The sequence below is a fragment of the Eptesicus fuscus genome, chromosome 22, assembly GCF_027574615.1.
Source record: "Eptesicus fuscus isolate TK198812 chromosome 22, DD_ASM_mEF_20220401, whole genome shotgun sequence".
NCBI classification, from domain to species: domain Eukaryota; kingdom Metazoa; phylum Chordata; class Mammalia; order Chiroptera; family Vespertilionidae; genus Eptesicus; species Eptesicus fuscus.
This window is the reverse complement of record NC_072494.1, coordinates 30,740,669-30,763,292: the sequence shown is the minus strand read 5'-3', so window position 1 is coordinate 30,763,292 and position 22,624 is coordinate 30,740,669. Positions and strand designations below refer to the sequence as shown.

The 22,624-nt window shown below is 49.7% G+C and overlaps 2 protein-coding genes across 3 annotated transcripts in view; one reads left to right on the top strand and one right to left on the bottom strand.

The window, feature by feature from the left end:
* Positions 1-388: 388 nt before the first annotated feature.
* LOC129148020 (proline-rich protein 36-like) lies at positions 389-5,074 on the bottom strand. Its single transcript, XM_054712262.1, has 3 exons — positions 5,063-5,074; positions 4,493-4,904; positions 389-1,593 (listed from the first exon to the last, which is right to left on the bottom strand). Exons 1-3 carry the CDS (start codon positions 5,072-5,074, stop codon positions 539-541), a joined length of 1,479 nt encoding a protein of 492 aa, XP_054568237.1. The 3' UTR covers positions 389-538.
* Positions 5,075-5,139: 65 nt separating this feature from the next.
* RCOR3 (REST corepressor 3) overlaps positions 5,140-22,624 on the top strand; it is a 52,270-nt gene continuing 34,785 nt past the window's right edge. For both annotated transcript variants that reach the window (XM_054711539.1, XM_054711538.1), the window contains exons 1-3: positions 5,140-5,384; positions 5,768-5,824; positions 17,039-17,116. In XM_054711539.1, the coding sequence (XP_054567514.1) occupies positions 5,216-5,384; positions 5,768-5,824; positions 17,039-17,116 (304 nt within the window). In that variant the 5' untranslated portion in view covers positions 5,140-5,215. The remainder of the gene's footprint in view (positions 5,385-5,767; positions 5,825-17,038; positions 17,117-22,624) is intronic.

The following is a 22,624-nucleotide window of genomic DNA, read 5'->3' as shown; positions in this document are numbered from 1 at the left end:
CAGGCTTCCCTCCCATGGCCAGCTGCAGCCTCAGGGGACCATGGGTGGGTGGCTTTTCCTGGGCTGCAGCCGCAGGCACCCGGGACCGTGGGGCGGGCAGCTTGTCCCTCTCCTGGGCCGCAGGTGCAAGCGCAGCCGCTGGTGCACAGGACTGCAGGGCAGGCAGCTTGTCCCTCTCCCGGGCCTCAGCCTGGCTGGTCCCCATTCCTTTCTCGCGAGCTCATTTGTGCCTGGCTGGTCCCCATTCCTTTCTCACGAGCTCATTTGTGCCTGGCTGTCCCCCATTCCTCTCTCGTGAGCTCATGTGTGCCTGGCTGGTCCCCATTCCTGTCTCCTCAGTGTTGAGTGTCTGAGCAGTTCTGACATGAGGATGTGACAACCATTTGCATATTAGCTCTTTATTATATAGGATTGCTTTAAAAAATTTATTTTCTAATTGTTTAGCGCTTGTATCCTATATAATAAAAGGCCAGGGACCATAAGCGTAACAACCGGAACGGCCGATCGACCAGTTGCCATGAGGTGCATTGACCACCTCTCAGTCCCTCCCCCCCGGCCCACGAGTGGTGGTGGGCAGGGTGGCGAGTGGTGGCGGGAGGAGCGACGAGTGGTGGCGAGCGAAGAAACAAGCGCCGGCGGGCGGAGTGATGGGTGGGGCGGTGAGCGCCGAGCGGCGGCAGGCGGGACAACGAGCGGCAGCGGGCAGGGTGGTGAGCGACCAGTGGCTGCGGGCGGAGCGATGAGCAACGAGCAGCTGTGGGCGGAGTGACGAGTGGGATGGTGAGCGATGAGTGGCGGTGGGCGGGGCGGCGAGGGAGGAGTGGTGGCGGGCGGAGCAACGAGCGGCAGTGGGCGGGGCGGCGAGTGACCAGCGGTGGTGGCGGGCGAAGTGACCAGTGGCGGCGGGCGGAGTGATGATTGGGGCGACGAGTGACGAGTGGCGGTGGGTGGTGCAGCGAGCGCCGAGCGGCTGCGGGTGGGGCGGCGAGCGACGAGTGGCTGCGGGCCGAGTGACGCGGTGGCAGGCGGAGCGACAAGCGGAGTGGTGAGCGCCGAGCGGCTGCGAGCTGGGCCGTGAGCCATGAGCGGCTGTGGGCGAGCTGGCGAGCGCCGAGCGGCTGCAGGTAGGGTGTTGAGCGCCGAGCGGCTGCGGGCGGGGCGGCGAGCGATGAGCGGCTGCAGGTGGGGTGTTGAGCGACGAGTGAGTGGCAGCAGGCGGAGCAACGAGCGGCGGCGGACAGAGCGACGAGCAGCGGCGAGCGGAGTGACGAGTGGCTGCAGGCTGGGCCGCAAGCGATGACTGGCTGCAGGCGGGGTGGTGAGCAACAAGCGGCTTCGGGCAGAGCGACGAGCAGGGCGGCGAGCGACGAGCGGCTGCAGGCTGGGCCGCGAGCGACGAGCAGCTGCAGGCTGGGCGGTGAGCAATGAGCGGCTGCGGGTGAGGCGACGAGCGACGAGCGGCTGCGGGACAGCGGTGAGCGGAGCGATGAGCGGCTGTGGGCGGGGCGGCGAGTGACGAGCAGCAGCGGGCAGGGCGGTGAGCGACAGCAAGCGGCGGCGAGTTACTCGTGCTTGATTTCGTGCGCTGGGCCTCTAGTATAAAAATATAATTGAACTTTATACGCTGACTAAATCCAGCAACTTGCTAAATTCACTTATTAATACTAATAGTTTATGGGTTATAATTTTACATATAGACTGTCATGATTTCTCCAAATAACACATTTATGTATTTCTTTCCAATCCTTATACATTTTTTCCTTGTATGTTTGCCATCACTGAGAAGTCCAGTACAATATTGAAGTATATCTTCATATATTTTGATTTTGGAACTATGAGAATGTACCAGTATTGTCTGTTCCAAATTTAAAATACAATGAAAATAGAAGAAAAAAAAAATTAAATACAGTAAGAAAACAGCCAAAACAAAATAACTAACAAAATAAAATAACAAAACAAAATAACAAAATAACAAACAAAATAACTAACACCCTTCTAACTGACAAATGAAAGCCCTTTTCTTTTCTTTTTTTTATTTAATATATTTTATTGATTTTTACAGAGAGGAAAGGAGAGGGACAGAGAGCTAGAAACATCAATGAGAGAGAAACATCGACCAGCTGCCTCTTGCACACCCCCTACCGGGGATGTGCCCACAACCAATGTACATGCCCTTGACCGGAATCGAACCTGGGACCTCAGTCCACAGACCGACGCTCTATCCACTGAGCCAAACCGGTTTCGGGAAAGCCCTTTTCTTAAACCCTTAACGTGACTGCATCATTGCACATTGTTTATTAACCCTTTCTTAAGGTTTTCTTCTTCCTTGTTCAGATTCTTTTATTCCTTTAACCCAATAGACATTCCCAATATTTCTCCTTAAGTCGTTTCTTTTTCTAAATTGTCCTGTTAATTATTGGGAAATCATTTTAAGGCCCTTTATTATTCTTCATAATCAGGCTATGTTCCCATGTTCCTTTTCTTCAGGGGCAAAATAGACACTTGCTTTTCTTTTTAAAAATCCTATAACCTACCCACCTCCCTCCCTGAGGTCCTTCTCTTAAGAATGGAATGCAGTCTATCTTGCTCTGCCTTCTTTGCTGTACTAAAAAGATAAAAATAAAGGTGTAATCTTTTTACTTTAAGGGTTTTACTACTAATAATAATATTTTAATTATTACCCCTAATCTTTAATGTGGTGCATATAACCATATGCAGAAATTCTTTTCTGTGGAAAAGTGGGTGTTGCAAAGCTGGGTGTCAGAAAGCTGGCTGGCCGAGAGGCCTCAGAGTGACATTTCTATGTAATTCACTCAATTCAGAGTCTGGCCTTTGTGTTACAGGACCAGAGATGCTGAATCATGTTCATCAGAAGCTTGTGTATAAAACAAAAGTACCAATGTATTAATTTACAGTGAAAAATATAACCGTCAAGGAAAATGGCCATTTCATTTCATTTGGCCAGGACATTCTCTCCTTATAGAAAAATCCTATGGGAATTAAAATAATATTCAGGACTGTAGTTGTTAATAAAAGGAATAGAATAAAAAGGTTTAGTTGTGCCCTAACCGGTTTGGCTCAGTGGATAGAGCGTCGGCCTGTGGACTGAAGGGTCCCATGTTCGATTCCAGTCAAGGGCACGTACCATGGTTGCGGACACATCCCCAATAGGGGGTGTGCAAGAGGCTGCTGATCTCTCATCGATGTTTCTAACTCTCTATCCCTCCCCCCTCCTCTCTGTAAAAAATCAATAAAATATGTATTTTTTAAAAAAAAGGTTTAGTGCCCTGGCTGGTTTGACTCAGTGGATAGAGCGTTGGCCTTCGGACTGAAAGGTCCCAGGTTCAATTCCGGTCAAGGACATGTCCCAGGTTCGATTCCAGTCAAGGGCATGTACCATGGTCGCAGGCACATCCCCAGTGGGGGGTGTGCAAGAGGCAGATGATCAATGTTTCTCTCTCACTGATGTTTCTGGCTCTCTATCCCTCTCCCTCTCTGTAAAAAAATCAATAAAATACATATATTTTTTAAAAAGATTGTTGTATGATTTAACTATTAAATGGAATTATATCAAGCTTTGATAGAGATGAAACTATCTCCACTAACAGAACCAGACAGATTTTGTACTGCCCAGGAGATTTTTCCCCTTTACACAAGGCCTCTGCCAAATATTTACTTCCCAGGCTTTTCTTGGCTCACTTCCTGATTTCTTTTGAGTGAAGGCTTGCTCCGGTCAGGGGGGGCTTATTTCTGGTTTGCTCCACTCTACATTGACCTAAAATAGAATTCTTCCAGGGCAATCTTTTTTAAGTGTTTGGAAAATACCTTCCTGTTGACCCCAACTACTCCTCTGCCTACATCTGCATACTGAATACTCACAGTTCAAATACCCAATGAGGGAAGGGGGAAAGAAAAAAAAAAATCATCAACAGGCCCCAGCACCAGGCAGCCTGGCACGTAGCCAAGGTCCTCAAATCTGGTGAACGCAAAAACGCAGTTCCCTCTTCCTTCTGCCTAATGCAATCCAGAAAAGCAGTGCAGAGCACAGGCCCTGCCCGGCTGGAAACCCTGCCAGGAAGGCAGCTCTGGCCTCACCTCGGCTTCAGGACTCCGCCCTCTCCAGCTCTGCCCCAAGCCCAGACAGCAGGGCAGCACCCACTGGGCAGGCGCCCAACTAGGCAAGAACCCCGTCCCCCTGTCACCACGGACAGCCCCCACTCCCAAACTAATGCAATAGCAAGAAGGGAAAGAAAAAGAAAAGGTCAAAAGAGGAAAACGGGGGTAAAGGCTTAAAAAAAAAAAAAAAAAAACTCTTAGCAAAAGAGAGCTGCATGGCTCAGCACTGGCAACTCAGCTCGGCACCATCGGTCTCTTCCTGGGAGTCAGGTCCCTGGTTCAGAGATTCCGACACAAAAAACTGCGGCGTTCACGGCCCGGTCTACTCGGCCGGACGGATGGGCCTGGGGACGCGGAGGTCGCCAGCTCCACTAACCGACTCCATGGCGGGCCAGCGCGCGCCAGCAGCGCGACGCCGGCGGAGGGGCCCGGCAACCGAGCGGCCGGCCCGCCGCCGATCGTGAAGAGGGGCCGGGCTCTAGCCGGGGCGCAGCCGGCCCCCGCAAACTCCTCGGGAAAACGCGGGCGGCGGGGGGGCCGCTCCCCTGACTCGGGCGCCTCGGGTCGCGCCTCCCTCCGCACACGGGCCGCGTTCCTTCCGCCCGGAGAGGGCAAAGAGTCCGCGGCTCCGCGCGCGCCGCCCCGGCACCAGGGCGCCCCCTAGGCAGGAAGGCGGCCGCGCCGCGGCGGCGAGCTCCCTCGTGCTCCGCGGAGGGGCCGCGATCGCCGGCGAGCCGGGCTTCCCTGGCCTCCCCCCCCCCCGACCCCTCCCCGCGGCCGGAACCTCCCTGCGGGGCGGAGTGATACCGGCGGCCGGGGTGCGCGCGGCGCGGCCGAGCGGGGAGCCCGGGGTGCGCGGGGAGGGCGGAGGGAGGAGGAGGAGGAGGAGGAGGAGGGAGGCGGGGCCGGGGCGGGTGGTGGTGAGGCGACTGCGCTACTGCCGGACCGGGGCGGTCATGGCGGCTCCATATTAACACCCTCCTCCTCCTCCTCCTCCTCCTCCTTTCCCTCCCGCCCGCACTCCTCAGCGATCCCCCCCGCCCCCCTTCACCCCGACGCCTCCCTCTCCCCCGCACCTCGCCCCCTCCCCTCGTCTACCATGCCCGGCATGATGGAGAAAGGGCCCGAGTTGCTGGGGAAGAACCGGTCGGCCAACGGCAGCGCCAAGAGCCCAGCGGGCGGCGGCGGCGGCGGCGGCGCCTCGTCCACCAACGGCGGGCTGCACTTCTCGGAGCCCGAGAGCGGCTGCAGCAGCGACGACGAGCACGGTGGTAGCCCCGAACTCCTCCCCGCCAGCCCGCCGCCCCCTCCCTCCTCCCCTCCCCCAGCCCCCTCCCTTCGCCGCGCTCCCGCCCTCCCTCCCCTCGGAGCCCGGGCGCTGCGGTAGCCTCGAACTCCCGGTGCAGCGCTGCAGCACCCCGCGACCCCCGCCCCCGCCCCGGCCCCCGCCCCCCCCGCTCCCCGCCCCCACCCTCTGCCAGAGCCCGGAGCGCCCGGACCTAGTATCTTCCCAGCCACCCGCCGCTTCTTGCCAGATCCCTCCACAATTTTTATATTTTATTAAGTGTCTCTTTCTCTCTTCTTTTCTATTTCTTCTCTCTCCCCCCCCCCCCCCCCCTCTCTCTCTCTCTCTCTCGGCATTGCTTTGCAGATGTTGGGATGAGAGTCGGAGCTGAATACCAAGCCCGGATCCCTGAATTTGATCCAGGTAGATTTTTTTTTTTTTTTGCTTAGGCGACATGCTGTCTCCCCTTTTTCTGGGATGGGTCGAGCGGGGGACGGGGTCGAGGGGGGACGGGTGGGGTAGAGGTCCGAGGGGATGCAGGGCTGGGATGGGCAGTCATCTCCGGCGGGGAGGCTGTCAGGCTCGGCAGGGCTGTGACCCAGGGCGTGTGGGCAGATGTGTGCATTGCAAGGTTAACATGGTTTCTTTGGAGGCTACTTGCCCCGCTGGTGGCATCGCCCTTCTGCCCCCCGCCTGAGCTCAGGGCGAGGTCGGGGAGAACTAAGGGAGACGGCCCTGGGCGGATCGGGGGGTCCGCGGGGCCCCGAGCTGGAGGAAAGCCTGCTCGCACGGGCTGTGTGTCAGCATCATGCCAATGTCACTTGCCAGCCCGCCGGCCTTCGGGGGCGAGGCGGCGGATGCCCGGGCTGCTGTCACCGGTCGGAGCCCAGGGCGAGCCTTCCCCAGCCCATACGCCCCAGGGATTTTTCTTTTTCTTTTCTTTTCTTTTTTTTTTTTTTTTTGGCTGGGTGGTGTAGCTCTGCTCCAGACAGCTCTGCAGAGTGTTGGAGCCAGGGAGAGAAAGGGCTGGGGGGGAGGAGGGGAGGAGAAGCCGGAGGCACACACCTCGCTCGACAGCCAGCCCTAGAAGTCAGACCACAGGACAGCGGCGGCTGCTGCCAAGGAGACATTTTCTCCCGGAGCAGCCAGGTTCCTGCGTCCTCTGCCAAGCCAGCTTGCGGGCTCCCTGTCTACTTTTCTACAAACAGGTTCTGGCGGTCACGGGATTTCAGCCTGGACGGGGATTGGGCGAGAGTTCCGCATTTGGAGGCACCCTCGTCGGAGCCTCCGGTTGTGGAGCGTGTTTCCTTCTCCCAACCCCACCCCAGACCCTCTTCGGTTCAGGCTTTGCAGGGGCTGGGTTTGGATCTCTCCCTCCCCGCCGCCACCCCGCCACCCCACCCCGCTCAGGATAACGCTGCATCGGTGTTAGATGTTAGTAGGGCTTCGTTGTATTTTCTTGGGGAAATGGCATGTTTATTTGATTGTAGGGTATAGCTGGCAGTGCAGAATGACTTTCACCAGCCATTCAAAGAGTTGTAGGTAGCAGCTCTTCCTGTTCCAAGAGAGAGAGAGTAAAATGATGGGTGTTCAAAAGGATTGTCAGTGCGGGCTATTTTTTCAAAAGGTAAAAACAATACAAGAGTGTTCAGCCAGATCTGGGTTGCCCTCTAAATGACATGGCTCTGAATACATTTTACTCAAAAGCTATCCATGTGGGTACTGGTGGGCTTCAAATAATTGTAGAGGTTTTGTGAAATTAATTTTCTTGGATGTAGCTAGTAGGTGAATGGCACTTTAATTCCCGTTAGTGTTTGTCTCAGGTTTTAGCTAGACAGTTGAAAAGACCATGCTTTGGCTTCAGGTAGATTGAGTTCGGTTCCCAGCTCTTCTTTTTATGCCCTGGGCAAGTCACTGGTCTTCCAGCCTGTTTCCCTAGTTATAAAATGGAAGTAAAAAAAATACTCATGCGATTCTTGCCAGGATTATATGACTGGGCAATTATTCACTAAAGATTAAATTTCATCATTAAGAATGATTTTCATTTATCCTTTTTTTATTTAGGGCTTTTATTGGGACTCTGCTTTTTTGAAAATTGATAAACTTATTTCCAAATTAGAATTCAGGCACCAGAATTATTTCACTTAACAAACATACCTGCCTTTTTGCCCGACTAGTTAGGTTTATATTTCATAGACAACTATACACAGGTTGGTTAAGGGTCTTGTTTTTAAAAGCCAGATTTTATACTGGAACAAATTCGTGCCTGATCACTTTAAAGAATTATTTTGTTTCATAATAGACTAAATACTAGAACAAGCTTCAAAATTTGAAAAATAATTTTAAAATGCAAAAGACTTTTTTAGGTGGTTTTACATGGCCACTATTTGGATTATTCAATTTATCATCATATTTTGCTTATTTTGAACCTATGAATATTTGTGAGGGGGAAAAATCACTAAGATATTATTACTTTTTAAAGTTATATTTTCAATTTACTTACTGAGACTACAATGATACTCTATTAGAATAAGGATAAATGTCACATTCTTTAAATTCACTTATTAATATCCTTAATCTCCTGTAGGAAAATACTTAACCAGAGGGCACAACTAAAACCAGTTACCATTTAAACTTAGGTCATTTGACTCTTAATCACAAGACCCCTAATCAACCAGTATATAGTTGTCTATAGATGTTACAGGCTAATCTTTTCAAGCAAATGTAGCTTATCAATTATTAGACAGTTTTTAAAAGGAGATATCGACCCTCTATGCCATTCAACAGAGTACCACTGCTTTATTTTTATTTTTTTATTTTTTATTTTATTGATTTTTTACATAGAGGAAGAGAGAGGGATAGAGAGTTAGAAACATCGATGAGAGAGATACATCGATCAGCTGCCTCTTGCACACCCCCTACTGGGGATGTGCCCGCAACCAAGGTACATGCCCTTGACCGGAATCGAACCCGGGACCTTTGAGTCCGCAGGCCAACGCTCTATCCACTGAGCCAAACCGGTTTCGGCACCACTGCTTTATTTTATTCTGAGTGTTATACTGTTGTGTGAAGTTTTTATTTCACATCAATTTAATGTAATTGGGTGAGAATTTAAACATTTCCTTAGAAAAGGGAAAAAAAGATTTATTAATGATAGAAATTGAGATATGGTAGCTCTTCTCTCTCCCTTTTTCTTTTTCATGCCATTATCTTTAGCCTCATAAACCACTTACTAGTAGTCCATCTTCATAGAGATTATTCACCCATAGCCATCAAAGACATTTAGAAGAATTCCTTAGGTGCCAAAATTATTATGATCAGAATGTAGGAAAAGTAAGAATTGTGTGTGTGTGTGTGGGGGGGGAATACTTTCATCGGAGGAGATGATGATGATGATGATGATGATGATGATGATAGAAATTAAACACAAAGAATAAATTATTAAATAACTTTTAGAAAATATGAGAAGAATTGAGATTTAAGTTAGAATTACTGAAGTTAGGAGATTAGGAATATAGGGTATCCCCCAAAAATGTATACATGCACTTTGAATAATTATAAAGGTAGTGTTTATTAAAATAATATTTTATTCTCAAAACTGAGCTATCAGCTATTAAAATTTGTATACATTTTTTGGGACACCTGTAGTTTACATTAATTAATAGGCCATTGCGAAGAATGCCTTTATAAAAATTTACTAACTAGATTTCTGATTATTTTCTTAGGTTCCTTTTCTTTTGATTCTTTACTAGGTCTTTGCCTACTGGCTACGCTTATATCACAAGGAACAGTTTTGTGTAGTGATTAAGAGTTTCACCTCTTACCATATGCCTTTTAGCTAATATGACATAGTGACCTGGGACGAACTACATGATGTATCCAGGCCTTAGTTTTCTTATTTGTAAAAGGGAAATGATGTTAACTATAACACAAGATTAAGTGAAAATTAATGTATGTAAAGAAGTGTTCTTCAAAATAATTTACCTGCGTACATACACAGAAGAGAATTTTGAAAAAAGAATCACATAATTTCAAGTTGGCATCTATCATTTGTCACTTACTTTAAACTAGAGGCCCAGTGCACGAAATTTGGGCACAGGTAGGGTCTCCCTTCCCCAGCTGCTGGCTCCCAGCCAGGGCCTTCCTTCATTCCGTGCTGCCTCCTGGTGGTCAGGGCACGTCATAGTGAGTGATCAAACTCCCAGTCGGTCAAACGCCCAAGGGAACACCTTGCATATTAGGCTTTTATATATATAGATATATAGATAGTTGAGAAATGTAATCTTCAGTTTATTGACAATAATAACACTTTGAAATAAAGCTTTTATATCCTTATTTTAAACTAGAGGCCCAGTGCACGAAATTCGTGCACGGAGGGGGTTGTCCCTCAGCCCAGCCTGTACCCTCTCCAATCTGGGACCCCTCAAGGGATGTCCGACTGCCCGTTTAGACCCGATCGGGATCGGGCCTAAACGGGCAGTCGGACATCCCTCTCACAATCCAGGACTGCTGGCTCCCAACTGCTTGCCTGCCTGCCTTCCTGATTGCCCCTAACCGCTTCTGCCTGCCAGCCTGATCACCCCCTAACCACTCTGCTGCCAGCCTGTTTGCCCCCAACTTCCCTCCTCTGCCGGCCTGGCCACCCCTAACTGCCCTCTCCTGCAGGGTTGATCACCTCCAACTGCCCTTCCTTGCAGGCCTGGTCCTTCTCAACTGTCCTCCCTTGCAGGCCGGGTGCCTCCCAACTGCCCTCTCCTGCTGGCCATCTTGTGGTGGCCATCTTGTGTCCACATGGGGGCAGGATCTTTGACCACATGGGAGCAGCTATATTGTGTGTTGCAGTGATGATCAATCTGCATAGTACTCTTTTATTAGATAGGATAGAGGCCTGGTACAGGGGTGGGGGCCAGCTAGTTTGCCCTGAAGGGTGTCCCTGATCAGGGTGGGGTTCCCTTGGGGCGGGGGCGGCCTGAGCGAGGGGCCTGTGGTGGTTTGCAGGCAGGCCACGCCCCCTGGCAACGCAAGCAGAGGCCCTGGTATCTGGAATTTATTTACCTTCTACAATTGAAACTTTGTAGCCTGGAGCAGGGCCAAGCCTGGGGCTCCCTCCGAGGCCCGTAGCCATTTGTGTTGGGGTTATAATTGAAACTTTGTTGCCTTAAGCAGGTGGGCCCCGCCAGGGTGTGCGGAAAGCTTTGCTTCCCCTGTTGTCGGCAGCAACCCTGGCCTGCCCTCTCAAGCTCCATTCTGCCGCCATTTGTTTGAATTTGTTTACCTTCTATAATTGAAACTTTGTAGCTTGAGTGGAGGCTTAGTTAGGCCTGAAACGGCTGGCAGAAAACTTGGCTTCCTCCGTTACCTAGGAAACCTTGCTCTCTGTGGCTGTAGCCATCTTGGTTTGGGTTAATTTGCATACTCGCTCTGATTGGGTGGTGGGTGTGGCTTGTGGGCGTGGCTTCTGGGTGTGTCTGAGGTATGGTCAATTTGCATATTTGTCTATTATTAGATTAGATATATCCAATTAACTATAAATACTAGAGTAATGTGATGGTATCTATTCTATAGAATATATGAACAGGCTCCTGACAATCTGAAACTTTACATTGTTCCTTTTTGTCTTTGAAATTGTTTCCATGCATTTTCCCCACAGATTTTTATAATGTATTTTTGTGGTTGAAAGTGCTTTATTGATAACCTAATTTCTCTACCACCATAATATGTATTCTTGTGAACAAAGGTTCTAAGTGTTAAAACTCTTTTGGCTTGAGTTATTACAATTAATGCATAATTGACTAAAATTCTAGTAGTCATGTGCCTTGAGTAAAGGAGGGCTTTGCCGATAGCCTTTGGCACTACAGAAATTTTAAATTTTTAGGCAGTGCATTTTTTTTTTTAATCCTCATCCAACGACATGTCTTTGTTGACTTTAGAGAGAGAGAGAGAGAGGGAGGAAGAGGGAGAGAGAAACACCAATGTGAGAGAGAAACATCAGTCATTTGCCACCTGTATTCACCCTGACCTGGGATTGAACCCACAACCTAAGTATGTGCCTGAATTGGGAATCAAACCTGCAACCTTTTGGCATACAGGACGATGCTTCAACCAACTGAGCCACCCAGGCAGTGTACTCTCAGGAGAGTTGGGATGGATGAGAGACATGCCTTTTTATTTTAGTGAGAGAAGGGCAGTTATCAAGAAAGAGGTCAGTGGTAGGATGAGCAGATAGCTTAGACTGCAAGTGAGTTCAGGCAGATTGTCTTGGGAAAGAACATTAGGGAAGTTGAATGTCTAAATTTGATTTCCATAAAACTTACTCATGCTTTTGTACCCCTTGGAAAGCCTTGGTTTAAACCCCAGTGTAAAGTTGGTGAATTAAGTATATAATTCAGAGCCTCATATATAAATGGTAGAACTTTAAAAAATGTTTGGAGTATCTTAATATTTTTAATATTAAATCCTTTATATAGAATATTTGTTCAATGGTATATTAAAAGTCATAAAGGAAATTTTAAAAGAAATAGATTTTTATTTTTGTACTTACCTTGAAATTTGCTGTTGGTGTGGAAATCCTAGCTTATCAAAGTTATACAGTCATCCCTTGGTATCCAGTGAGGATTTGTTGCAGGATCCCTGAGAATACTTATACTCTTGAATGTTCAAGCCTCCATATAAAATAGCATAGTATTTGTCTATAACCTACTCACATCCTCCCGTATACTTTAAATCATCTCTAAATTCCTTATACCTAATACAATGTAAACGCCATGTAAATAGTTGTTATACTACTAGAGGCCTGGTGCAGATTCATGCACGGGGGATAGAGGGGGTACCTCAGCCTGGCCTGCACCCCTCGCAATCTGGGACCCCTCAGGGGATGTCCGACTGCGGTTTAGGCCCGATCCTGTAGCAGTGCTCGAAGCGGCATGTGGCTGGGGAGGAGCCCAAGCCGGGCCGGGCACCACCAGGCTCGGCACTCGGCACTCTCTTGCCATCTCACCGCTCCCTTAGCACTGCCGCGGAGGCAGGAGAGGCTTCCGCCACCGCCACTGCACTTGCCAGCCGTGAGCCTGGCTTCTGGCTGAGCAGCACTCCCACTGTGGGAGCGCACTGACCACCAGGGGACAGCTCCTGTGTTGAGCATCTGCCCCCCTGGTGGTCAGTGAGCGTCATAGCGACCAGTCGTTCTGGTCTTTCCGGTCATTCCATTGTAATGGTCGCTTAGGCTTTTATATATATAGATATAGACTAGAGGCACAGTGCACGAAACTCATGCACTGGAGGGGGGTCCCTCAGCCCGGCCTGTGCCCTCTCATAGTCCGGGAGCCCCACGAACGATAACCCCAAATAGGTAGGCCCTGCCCACCTGACTAGGGCTCCGCGGTGGATTGCCCCCGCAGAGGGAGGCCCCACCCACCCACTGCAGCACCGCCGCCGCTGCCGGTAGCCTGGCCTCCCTCTTTGGGGCAATCAATCACGGGGCTCTGCCATCGATCACCCCAAAGAGGTAGGCCCTGCCCACCTGGCCGGGGCTCCGCGATGAATCGCTCCCGCAGAGGGAGGCCCCGCCCACCCACCACAGCCTGCCGGTTGGTGGCCTGGGCCTCCTTCTTTGGGGTGATCATGGAGCCCCCCCAATTGATTGATTGGCCAGTGGCCTGGGCCTCCCTTTGCAGGGCGATGGGTGGCCAGGTCCCCGACCAATCGCATCACACCCGCCTTGGCTGGTCTGGCACCAGTGGGTGTCATAGTGTGGTCATCCGGAAGGTCGTCTGGAAGGACATCCAGAAAGTCGTCCAGCTGTCTGGTCTAATTAGCATATTACACTTTTATTATTATAGATATTGTTTATGGAGTAGTGAGAAAAAACTATGTGTTCAGTATAGACACAACCATTGTAAGTAGGCCTAAATAGTACATGTCCCCAACAGCATACCATTTTTTTCCCCAAATATTTTGATCCCATGGTTGGTTGAATCTGTGAATAATGTGGTACCCCATGGATACAGAGGGCCAACTGTACTTTTATTTGGTAGTTGTTGGTTTTCAGCAATTGGTCTTTACCAACTGTAGTTAAGAAGATCTAAAAAATATACTTTACCAACTGTAGTTAAGGAGATCTAAAATAATATACTTTACCAACTGTAGTTAAGAAGATCTAAAAAATTTCAAAGGGATTAAACTTTCAAGGGTTTCATTTAACCTTTTTAAAAACTTGTTCAATAATTTTATTTTCAGAACTGTAATCCTACTATAGTTTTTTAAAATGTGGTAACTTGCTACCTAGGTTTTGGTTGGTTTGTTGGTTTTTTAATCAATTCAAAAGTTAGGATGCTTCTAAGGCTTGGTTATTTTGTTTGTGAGTCAAGTTTGATTCTCAGTACTATTCATGAATATCAGGCAGTTTTGAGATATAATTTTCAATACTGTTATAGAAAAAAGCAAAATTTTAAACATTGGGTTTGTGTCCTTTAAATATTTTAGTTCATTTCAACTTTTGTAATGGAAATGGTGAAACTTGATTGGATGCAAAGCATCCAGGGGGATAAAATGTTTTTAATAATACAAGTTAATTTCTAATACTCTGTTATTACAGAGGAATCAGGTTTAATTTGTCAGAAAAACTAAAAGGTCATTTCAGCTATTCAATCTCCTTTTCAAAGGGTTGATGAGAGGGGGTATCAGCCACTTGTGTTAGAGCCCCATGAGGTGTTATTCATTCATACTTTTATTTGATTGATGATATGAGAAGAAGCTCTTCCAGAGTAAAGAAAGGAACTTAAGAAAGAACTGTTTGCAATAAGCATGTAATAGGGATAATAAGTCTTATATAAGGCTTACCATTTGCTAGCTACTTTATATTAACTCATTTAATTTTTGAACAACTCTTGTGAAGTAGGAACTCGCATCATCCCTATTTTTAAAGATGAGTTACATTGGGGCACAGATACATTAAATAAATTTGCTCAAGGTGACAAAGCTGGGTTTCAAACTTGGAGTCTAGCTCTCTGATGGTTACACTCTTAATCCTTATACTAAAAGGTATCTCATTTTTTGTGAACATCAGTTATCTCTTGGGCCTCGTTGAGATATGTATGATTGAAAACAGTGGAGTCCAGTTCAAGGGTTAGGGAAAGAACATTGTGAAATGTCTAATTAGGTGTTCTCTGCTACCAGACACGATTATTCTGCAAATGCCCCCCTACATCCATTAGTAGAGCTGTTAGTGCCCACAGCTTAGGTGCCAGTTGCTGTCAGATCTTACAATGCTAAGAATTTTGGGGAAAACTGAACTGTTTATTCTTCATGGGGAAATTTTTTTTAAAGTTTATATTTGTTTAAGAAATATTTAATGAAGATATTTTAATTCAGGCCTTCTGTAATGCAAGAATCAGATGCAAGAAAATATGTTTAAATATTAAGCATAATACACTATTAAGACTTGAGACTTGCCCTCAAGGGCATGTACCTTGGTTGCAGGTTCCCTGGCCCTGGTTGGGGTGCATGCAGGAGGCAACCAATCAATGTGTCTCTCCGTCTCTCCCTCTCCCTTTCACTTTCCCTAAAAATCAATGGAAAAATATCCTCAGCTGAGGATTAACAACAACAACAAAAAGACTTGAGACTTAATGCAAACCTTTGTTGCAAGCTATGCTTAACTAAGTAGGATTTAAATTATCTTATAATCCATTGTGAAAGAATCAGTGCCATTTTAAAGGATTGAAGTTTAGGATACTCATTTGAAATAGCAATAGAGTTTAAGTAATAAAGGCTTCTGACCTATTTAGATAGGATGTCTGTATTATTTCCATTGAATGACTTGGCTCTTTGCTTTTGTGCTTTTATTTTATGTGGTTAAAATTAAATATGTATTTTATTTTTTAGCAAGAGAAAATAACAAAATTTAATACATAGTATGGAAACCCTGCATGCATGAGAGAGTCAGAGACCCACATGCAGAAGAGTGTCAGAGATAGACAGAAATTGTGGCCATGAGTTGCTGGTAGCTATCAACACCTTATAAAAATCAATTATGACATGTTTATAAACCAGTCTTCTTAAAATAGGTGGCAACAATGCTTCATTTGTTGGTAGTTTGAATTACCTTGAATGTACCTACGAATTAGGAAGAAGCCAAGAAAAGACCAGACCTCATATGCATGTACTTGGCTCTAGGATAGCTGTGTCAGGCGTTCATTCATTCTACTCTTAATTTACCTGTTTATCAGTAGAGCTTGATTTTTCTGACTTTTTAGATTATAACAAGTTAGAAGTAAATTTAGAAACAAGCAATAATATACTCCTAGATTAGAGGTGGACTCTCAAAATACTTTAAAAAGAAGTAGCATTATTAACTTTTACATTGTTTTACTTTGTTTTTTTCTTACACAGAGCACATACTTTTATAAATGTAAAATGTAATAAATGAAGTCTAAAAAGAAATAGCTGGCAGACTTCTAGCCAGGAATAAGATTAAATAAAAACTATAAAAAGCAGATACAAGTATTTAAAAATTACAGTAATCTTGGCCCATTTAGATATAGTACAAAACAATTAACTTAACCACCTGAGGTATTCTCTATGGTTTTAAAAGAGTTTTTAATGACTCCTAAGTAATGTATACAAGGTTAAGTCAGTTATCCTCCTAGCTAATAAAAGAGTAATATGCAAATTGACCATCACGCCAACACACAAGATGGCTGCCCCCATGTAGACACAAGATGGCCACCACAAGATGGCCAGCAGGGGAGGGCAGTTGGGAGGGACCAGGCCTGTAGGAGAGAGAAGTTGGGGGTGACCAGGCCTGCAGGGGAGGGAAGTTGGGGGCGACTGGACCTGCAGGGAAGGGCAGTTGCGGGGGACCCAGGCCTGCAGGGGAGGGCAGTTGGGGGGGAACCAGGCCTGCAGGGGAGGGCAGTTGCAGCGGGGGGGAATCAGACAAGCAGGGAAGAGCAGTTAGGGGCAATGAGGGTGGCAGGGGAGGGCAGTTAGGGGTGATCGGGTCATCAGGGGAGGGCAGTTGGGGGGGACCAGGCCTGCAGGGGATGGCAGTTAGGGGCAATCGGGCTGGCAGGGGAGCAGTTAGACATCAATCAGGCTGGCAGGGGAGTGGTTAGGGGGTGATCAGGCTGGCAGGCAGAAGCAGTTAGGGGCAATCAGGAAGGCAGGCAGGCGAGCTGTTGGGAGCCAGCAGTCCTGGATTGTGAGAGGGATGTCCGACTGCCCTGTTTAGGCCCGATCCTACCGGGCCTAAACGGGGCAGTCGGACATCCCTCGAGGGGTCCCAGATTGGAGAGGGTGCAGGCTGGGCTGAGGGACACACACCCCCGTGCACGAATTTCGTGCTCCGGGCCTCTAGTTATCTATAAAGAAGTAGGGATGTGTAATGTACTTAAAATCTTTCTTTTTAATTTAAAGGGGGTAAGCTTCAGTGTTTATGAAGTTTCCTTCATTTTTATAAATGGGATATTTAATGTATTTAATGTAAATCTGTTTTCCTTCTCTTTATTGTTCTGTACTTTGTTTCTTTGCCCTCCTTTGCAGGTATATATTAAAATAGAAATAAACTAACCTTCGTTATACTCATTTTGAATGTAAATAAAAATCCATCGTATTCAAAGTAATTAATTTTTCCCCCAGGTGCTACAAAGTACACAGATAAAGACAATGGAGGAATGCTTGTATGGTCTCCATATCACAGTATTCCAGATGCCAAATGTAAGTTTTCTGAACTTGAACATTTATGTCAATAGGCATCTATTAATCAATTCAAAATGCAATTTTTATTTGTTTTTGGGTCTCTTAGATTCTCATAAGAAAAAACAGTTTGTCTTTGTTTTGTTTTGTTTTGTTTTGTTTTTTGTTTTGTTTGATGGAGGTTGTTATATTAGAATGTTTTTCCTTTTGAAAGGTAGTGGGTTGATCATTCCAAGTGTGTCAGGCCCAGGAAGACAGAGGAAACCTAGGATCTGATGGCATTTTGCTGCTTAATCCTCAAGCAGGGGAGGGAGTTACTATGTAGACATCTGCCCAGGTTTTTCCTCAGTGTATGGAGATGTAAAGAAATGCCTTCCAACTTCAAAGAGCCCACTATCAGTACCATGTTAAAGAGGAAAGGGGCAAGAACTGACTCCAGCAGCCATCAATCAGGTCATCTCTGTGCTCTCCATTTCTGGACGGAGGCCTTCTGGATCATTGACCATGCACTTCTTGAATCATGGTGTGGCTTTAGACTTCAATGTGATGTAGCGGACCTGATCCTTTGCGGCACATCAGATATAGGAAACATGCAGGTAACAAAACTAAGATCCCCATCCTTCCATTTAGTTACATTGAATTTACTAAAACAAAAAGAACCACTGAGCAGCTACTTTAGCAGCTGTGAAATAAGCTGGTCTTTTAAAAATATTTCTTAATCTTATAGCTGTCCCATGATGGTCTATTTAGAAAAGTAATGATCATGTAATGGTAAGTCTAATTATACTTACTGATGCAATAAGAGAACTGAAAGTTGAAAACTGAATAATATTCTGCATACCAGATCATTCTTTCTATTTAAGCACTTTAGAATACCAGCAAAAAGTCTAACTGGTAATCTAGGAATTGAATGCTCTTTAGGCATTCTTAAACAAAAACATGAAATTACATTTGGCCTGGAACTGTATACTGAGAAACCTGAACGTGACTGTTGCGTTTCTTTGGTTCACTCCTCATAGGCAAAGGTTTTCATTCATAAATTGAGTATCGGGGTGTCATTGGCTTTTGCTTTTTTAGCACTGTTTTTATACAGTGGTGCCTTTCTGAGCAAAGTGATAAACAAAATTCAGAAAACCAACATTTCCTGATTAGTATGGTGTTCATGTAGAATATCCAACTGAAGGTCTAGGACTATGCACTGGAATCACTTGGGGGAACTTTAAAAAAATAAACACTACTGATGTCTGGTCTCTTATCTCAAACCAATTCAATCAGAATTTTCAGAGGAGGAGCCTGGACTTACTTTTTATTTATTTATTATTATTTTTAATCTTCACCCGAGGATATGTTTTTATTGATTTTTAGAGAGAGGGGGAGAGGGAGAGAGAGAGAAACATTGATGTGAGAGAGAAACATCTATCAGCTGCCACCCATATGTACCCAAGTGGGGATCAAACTCGCAACCTGAGTATATGCCCTGACCAGGAATCAAACCTATGACCCTTTGATTCCTGGGATCGACACTAACCACTTAGCACACCAGCCAGGGCCAGACTTACTTTTTTTTTTTTTTTTTTTTTTTTTTTTTTTTTTTTTATTTTTTTTTTTTTTTTTAATTTTTTTTTTTTTTTAATTTCTTTATTGATCAAGGTGTCACATATTTGTCCTCATCCCCCCATTCCCATCCCACCCCTCTCCCCACGCATGCCCCAATCCCCTGTTGAACTTAACCGTTGGATAGGCTTATATGCATGCATACAGGTCCTTTGGTTGAACTCTCCCTCTCCCCCCACCCTCCCCCTCCCCTCCCCTATCCTCCCTCTGAGGCCCGATCGTCCGATCGATGCCTCCTTGCTTCTGGTTCTGTTCTTGTTCCTCAGTCTATGTTGTTCATCATTTCCCCTAGATGAGCGAGATCATATGTCACTAGATATATACTAATAAGAACTGAATGTGAGACGAGCAATAATAGTTATGCTGACAGGCAATGAATCAATCTGTAGCGAGCTTCCCCCTGGACCAACAGTTCTTTTGAGACCCAATTTCAATGTCCAGTAGTTCCTTATGTGTACATGTCAGCACTGACCCCTCAGCTCTGGATGTGGACAAATGGTGGTAATGGAGGTCCGACTCCCTCTGGTTTGGTCTCGGCCGAACCCAGGGGCACGGCGTCACCCGGACTAAGGGGCACGTGGCCTCACCCATACCAAAGGGGCGCGTGGTCTCACCCGGGCCTGGGACCCAGCCTCACCCGGATGGATCCAGGGGCGCACGGCCTCACCCGGACCCAGAATCTGGCTTCACCCGTACCCAGGGACGCTTGGCCTCTCCCTGACTCAGGGGCACGTGGCCTCACCCGGGCTTAGTTGCACAAGGCCTCACCTGGATCCAGGGACACATGGTCTCTCCCGGACCCAGGGACGCTTGGCCTCTCCCAGACCCAGGGCCACTTGGGCTCACCCGGGCCTAGGTGCACAAGGCCTCATCCGGATCCAGGGACACATGGTCGCACCCGGACCCAGGGACGCTTGGCCTCTCCCAGACCCAGGGCCACTTGGGCTCACCCGGGCCTAGGTGCACGAGGCCTCACCCGGATCCAGGGACACATGGTCTCACCCGGACCCAGGGACGCTTGGCCTCTCCCAGACCCAGGGCCACTTGGGCTCACCCGGGCCTAGGTGCACGAGGCCTCACCCGGATCCAGGGACACATGGTCTCACCCGGATCCAGGGACGCTTGGCCTCTCCCAGACCCAGGGCCACTTGGGCTCACCCGGGCCTAGGTGCACGAGGCCTCACCCGGATCCAGGGACACATGGTCTCACCCGGATCCAGGGACGCTTGGCCTCTCCCAGACCCAGGGCCACTTGGGCTCACCCGGGCCTAGGTGCACGAGGCCTCACCCGGATCCAGGGACACATGGTCTCACCCGGATCCAGGGACGCTTGGCCTCTCCCAGACCCAGGGCCACTTGGGCTCACCCGGGCCTAGGTGCACGAGGCCTCACCCGGATCCAGGGACACATGGTCTCACCCGGATCCAGGGACGCTTGGCCTCTCCCAGACCCAGGGCCACTTGGGCTCACCCGGGCCTAGGTGCACGAGGCCTCACCCGGATCCAGGGACACATGGTCTCACCCGGACCCAGGGACGCTTGGCCTCTCCCAGACCCAGGGCCACTTGGGCTCACCCGGGCCTAGGTGCACGAGGCCTCACCCGGATCCAGGGACACATGGTCTCACCCGGATCCAGGGACAATTGGCCTCTCCCAGACCCAGGGCCACTTGGGCTCACCCGGGCCTAGGTGCACGAGGCCTCACCCGGATCCAGGGACACATGGTCTCACCCGGACCCAGGGACGCTTGGCCTCTCCCAGACCCAGGGCCACTTGGGCTCACCCGGGCCTAGGTGCACGAGGCCTCACCCGGATCCAGGGACACATGGTCTCACCCGGATCCAGGGACGCTTGGCCTCTCCCAGACCCAGGGCCACTTGGGCTCACCCGGGCCTAGGTGCACGAGGCCTCACCCGGATCCAGGGACACATGGTCTCACCCGGAGCCAGGGACGCTTGGCCTCTCCCAGACCCAGGGCCACTTGGGCTCACCCGGGCCTAGGTGCATGAGGCCTCACCCGGATCCAGGGACACATGGTCTCACCCGGATCCAGGGACGCTTGGCCTCTCCCAGACCCAGGGCCACTTGGGCTCACCCGGGCCTAGGTGCACGAGGCCTCACCTGGATCCAGGGACACATGGTCTCACCCGGACCCAGGGACGCTTGGCCTCTCCCAGACCCAGGGCCACTTGGGCTCACCCGGGCCTAGGTGCACGAGGCCTCACCCGGATCCAGGGACACATGGTCTCACCCGGATCCAGGGACGCTTGGCCTCTCCCAGACCCAGGGCCACTTGGGCTCACCCGGGCCTAGGTGCACGAGGCCTCACCCGGATCCAGGGACACATGGTCTCACCCGGATCCAGGGACGCTTGGCCTCTCCCAGACCCAGGGCCACTTGGGCTCACCCGGGCCTAGGTGCACGAGGCCTCACCCGGATCTAGGGACACATGGTCTCACCCGGATCCAGGGACGCTTGGCCTCTCCCAGACCCAGGGCCACTTGGGCTCACCCGGGCCTAGGTGCACGAGGCCTCACCCGGATCCAGGGACACATGGTCTCACCCGGACCCAGGGACGCTTGGCCTCTCAGACCCCGGGGCACGTGACCACACCCATGCCTAGGTGCACGAGGTCTCACCCGGATCCAGGGACACACGGTCTCACCCGGACCCAGGGACGCTTGGCCTCCCCCTGACCCAGGGGCACGTGGCCTCGCCCGGGCCTAGGCGCACGAGGCCTCACCCGGATCCAGGGACTCACGGTCTCACCCGGACCCAGGGACGGCTGGCCTCCCCCTGACCCAGGGGCACGCGGCCCCACCCGGGCCTAGGTGCACGAGGCCCCACCCGGATCCAGGGACACATGGTCTCGCCCGGACCTAGGGGTGCGTGGCCTCTCTCAGACCCAGGGGCACGTGGCCTCACCTGGACCTAGGTACACGAAGCCACCCAGACCCAGGGGCGCGTTACCTCTCTCAGACCCCTGGTCGCGTGGTCTCACCCGGATCCAGGGGCTCACGGCCTCACCCGTACTCGGGACCCAGCCTTACCCGGATCCAGGGGCCCACGGCCTCACCCGGACCCAGGGTTCAGATTCGCCCGGACCCAGGGGCACATGGCCTCACCCGAACCCGGAATCCAGCTTCACCTGGACCCAGGGGCGCGTGGCCTCACCCAAACCCAGGGGCGTGAGGCCTCACCTAGACCCAGAGGCGTGTGACCACATCTGAGCCCAGAGGCTCGCAGGCTCGGCTGGACTCGGGTCTCAGCGGGATTTCGTCTTCTTGATCCCAATTCCTGTTGGTCAATTCCCTCTCAGCAATTCCTTCGGTCATTTTCTCAGAGCTCCAGGGCGGCTGCCGCAGATCTCGTTGGGCGGCGGGCTCGGCAAGGCTCTGGTGTGCCCGGTGCCCGGCGGTGGGCTGGTCCGGTGTCGCTGCGTCGGCCCTTGGGTCTGCAACGGTGGCCAGTCGCTGAGCGTGCGCACCTGGCCACTTCGGGGCATTGAGATTCTTGAAGGACTCGGAGGTCAGCAAGCACGGAGTCTCCCTCCCCATGTCTCCCAGGGGCTCTTCTGTCCGTGCTCGGCAGCGAGTGGAGCCGTCCCCTCAGCCGGAGACCGCTGGGGGAACTGCGCCGAGCACGTTCCAGGCCACCATTGTGTCGCCTGAGCCATAGTTCTTAAAGTGTGGACTTTGGGTCACCGGCATCAGCATCATCCTGCGTACCCCTCTCTTTTATTCTAGTTGTAGAGCATCTGCTCAGCCAGCCCCCCGGTCTTTCTGGCTGGTGTCTGCTCTGCTCTCCCGTCATAGCTCAATATTGTTGTGGTAGGCAACGATCAGGCTGCCGCCCTATGTCTCCATCTTGGTCCTCCTTTGTACAGTTAAGTCTTGATTGTTGTTGGTGTCACTGG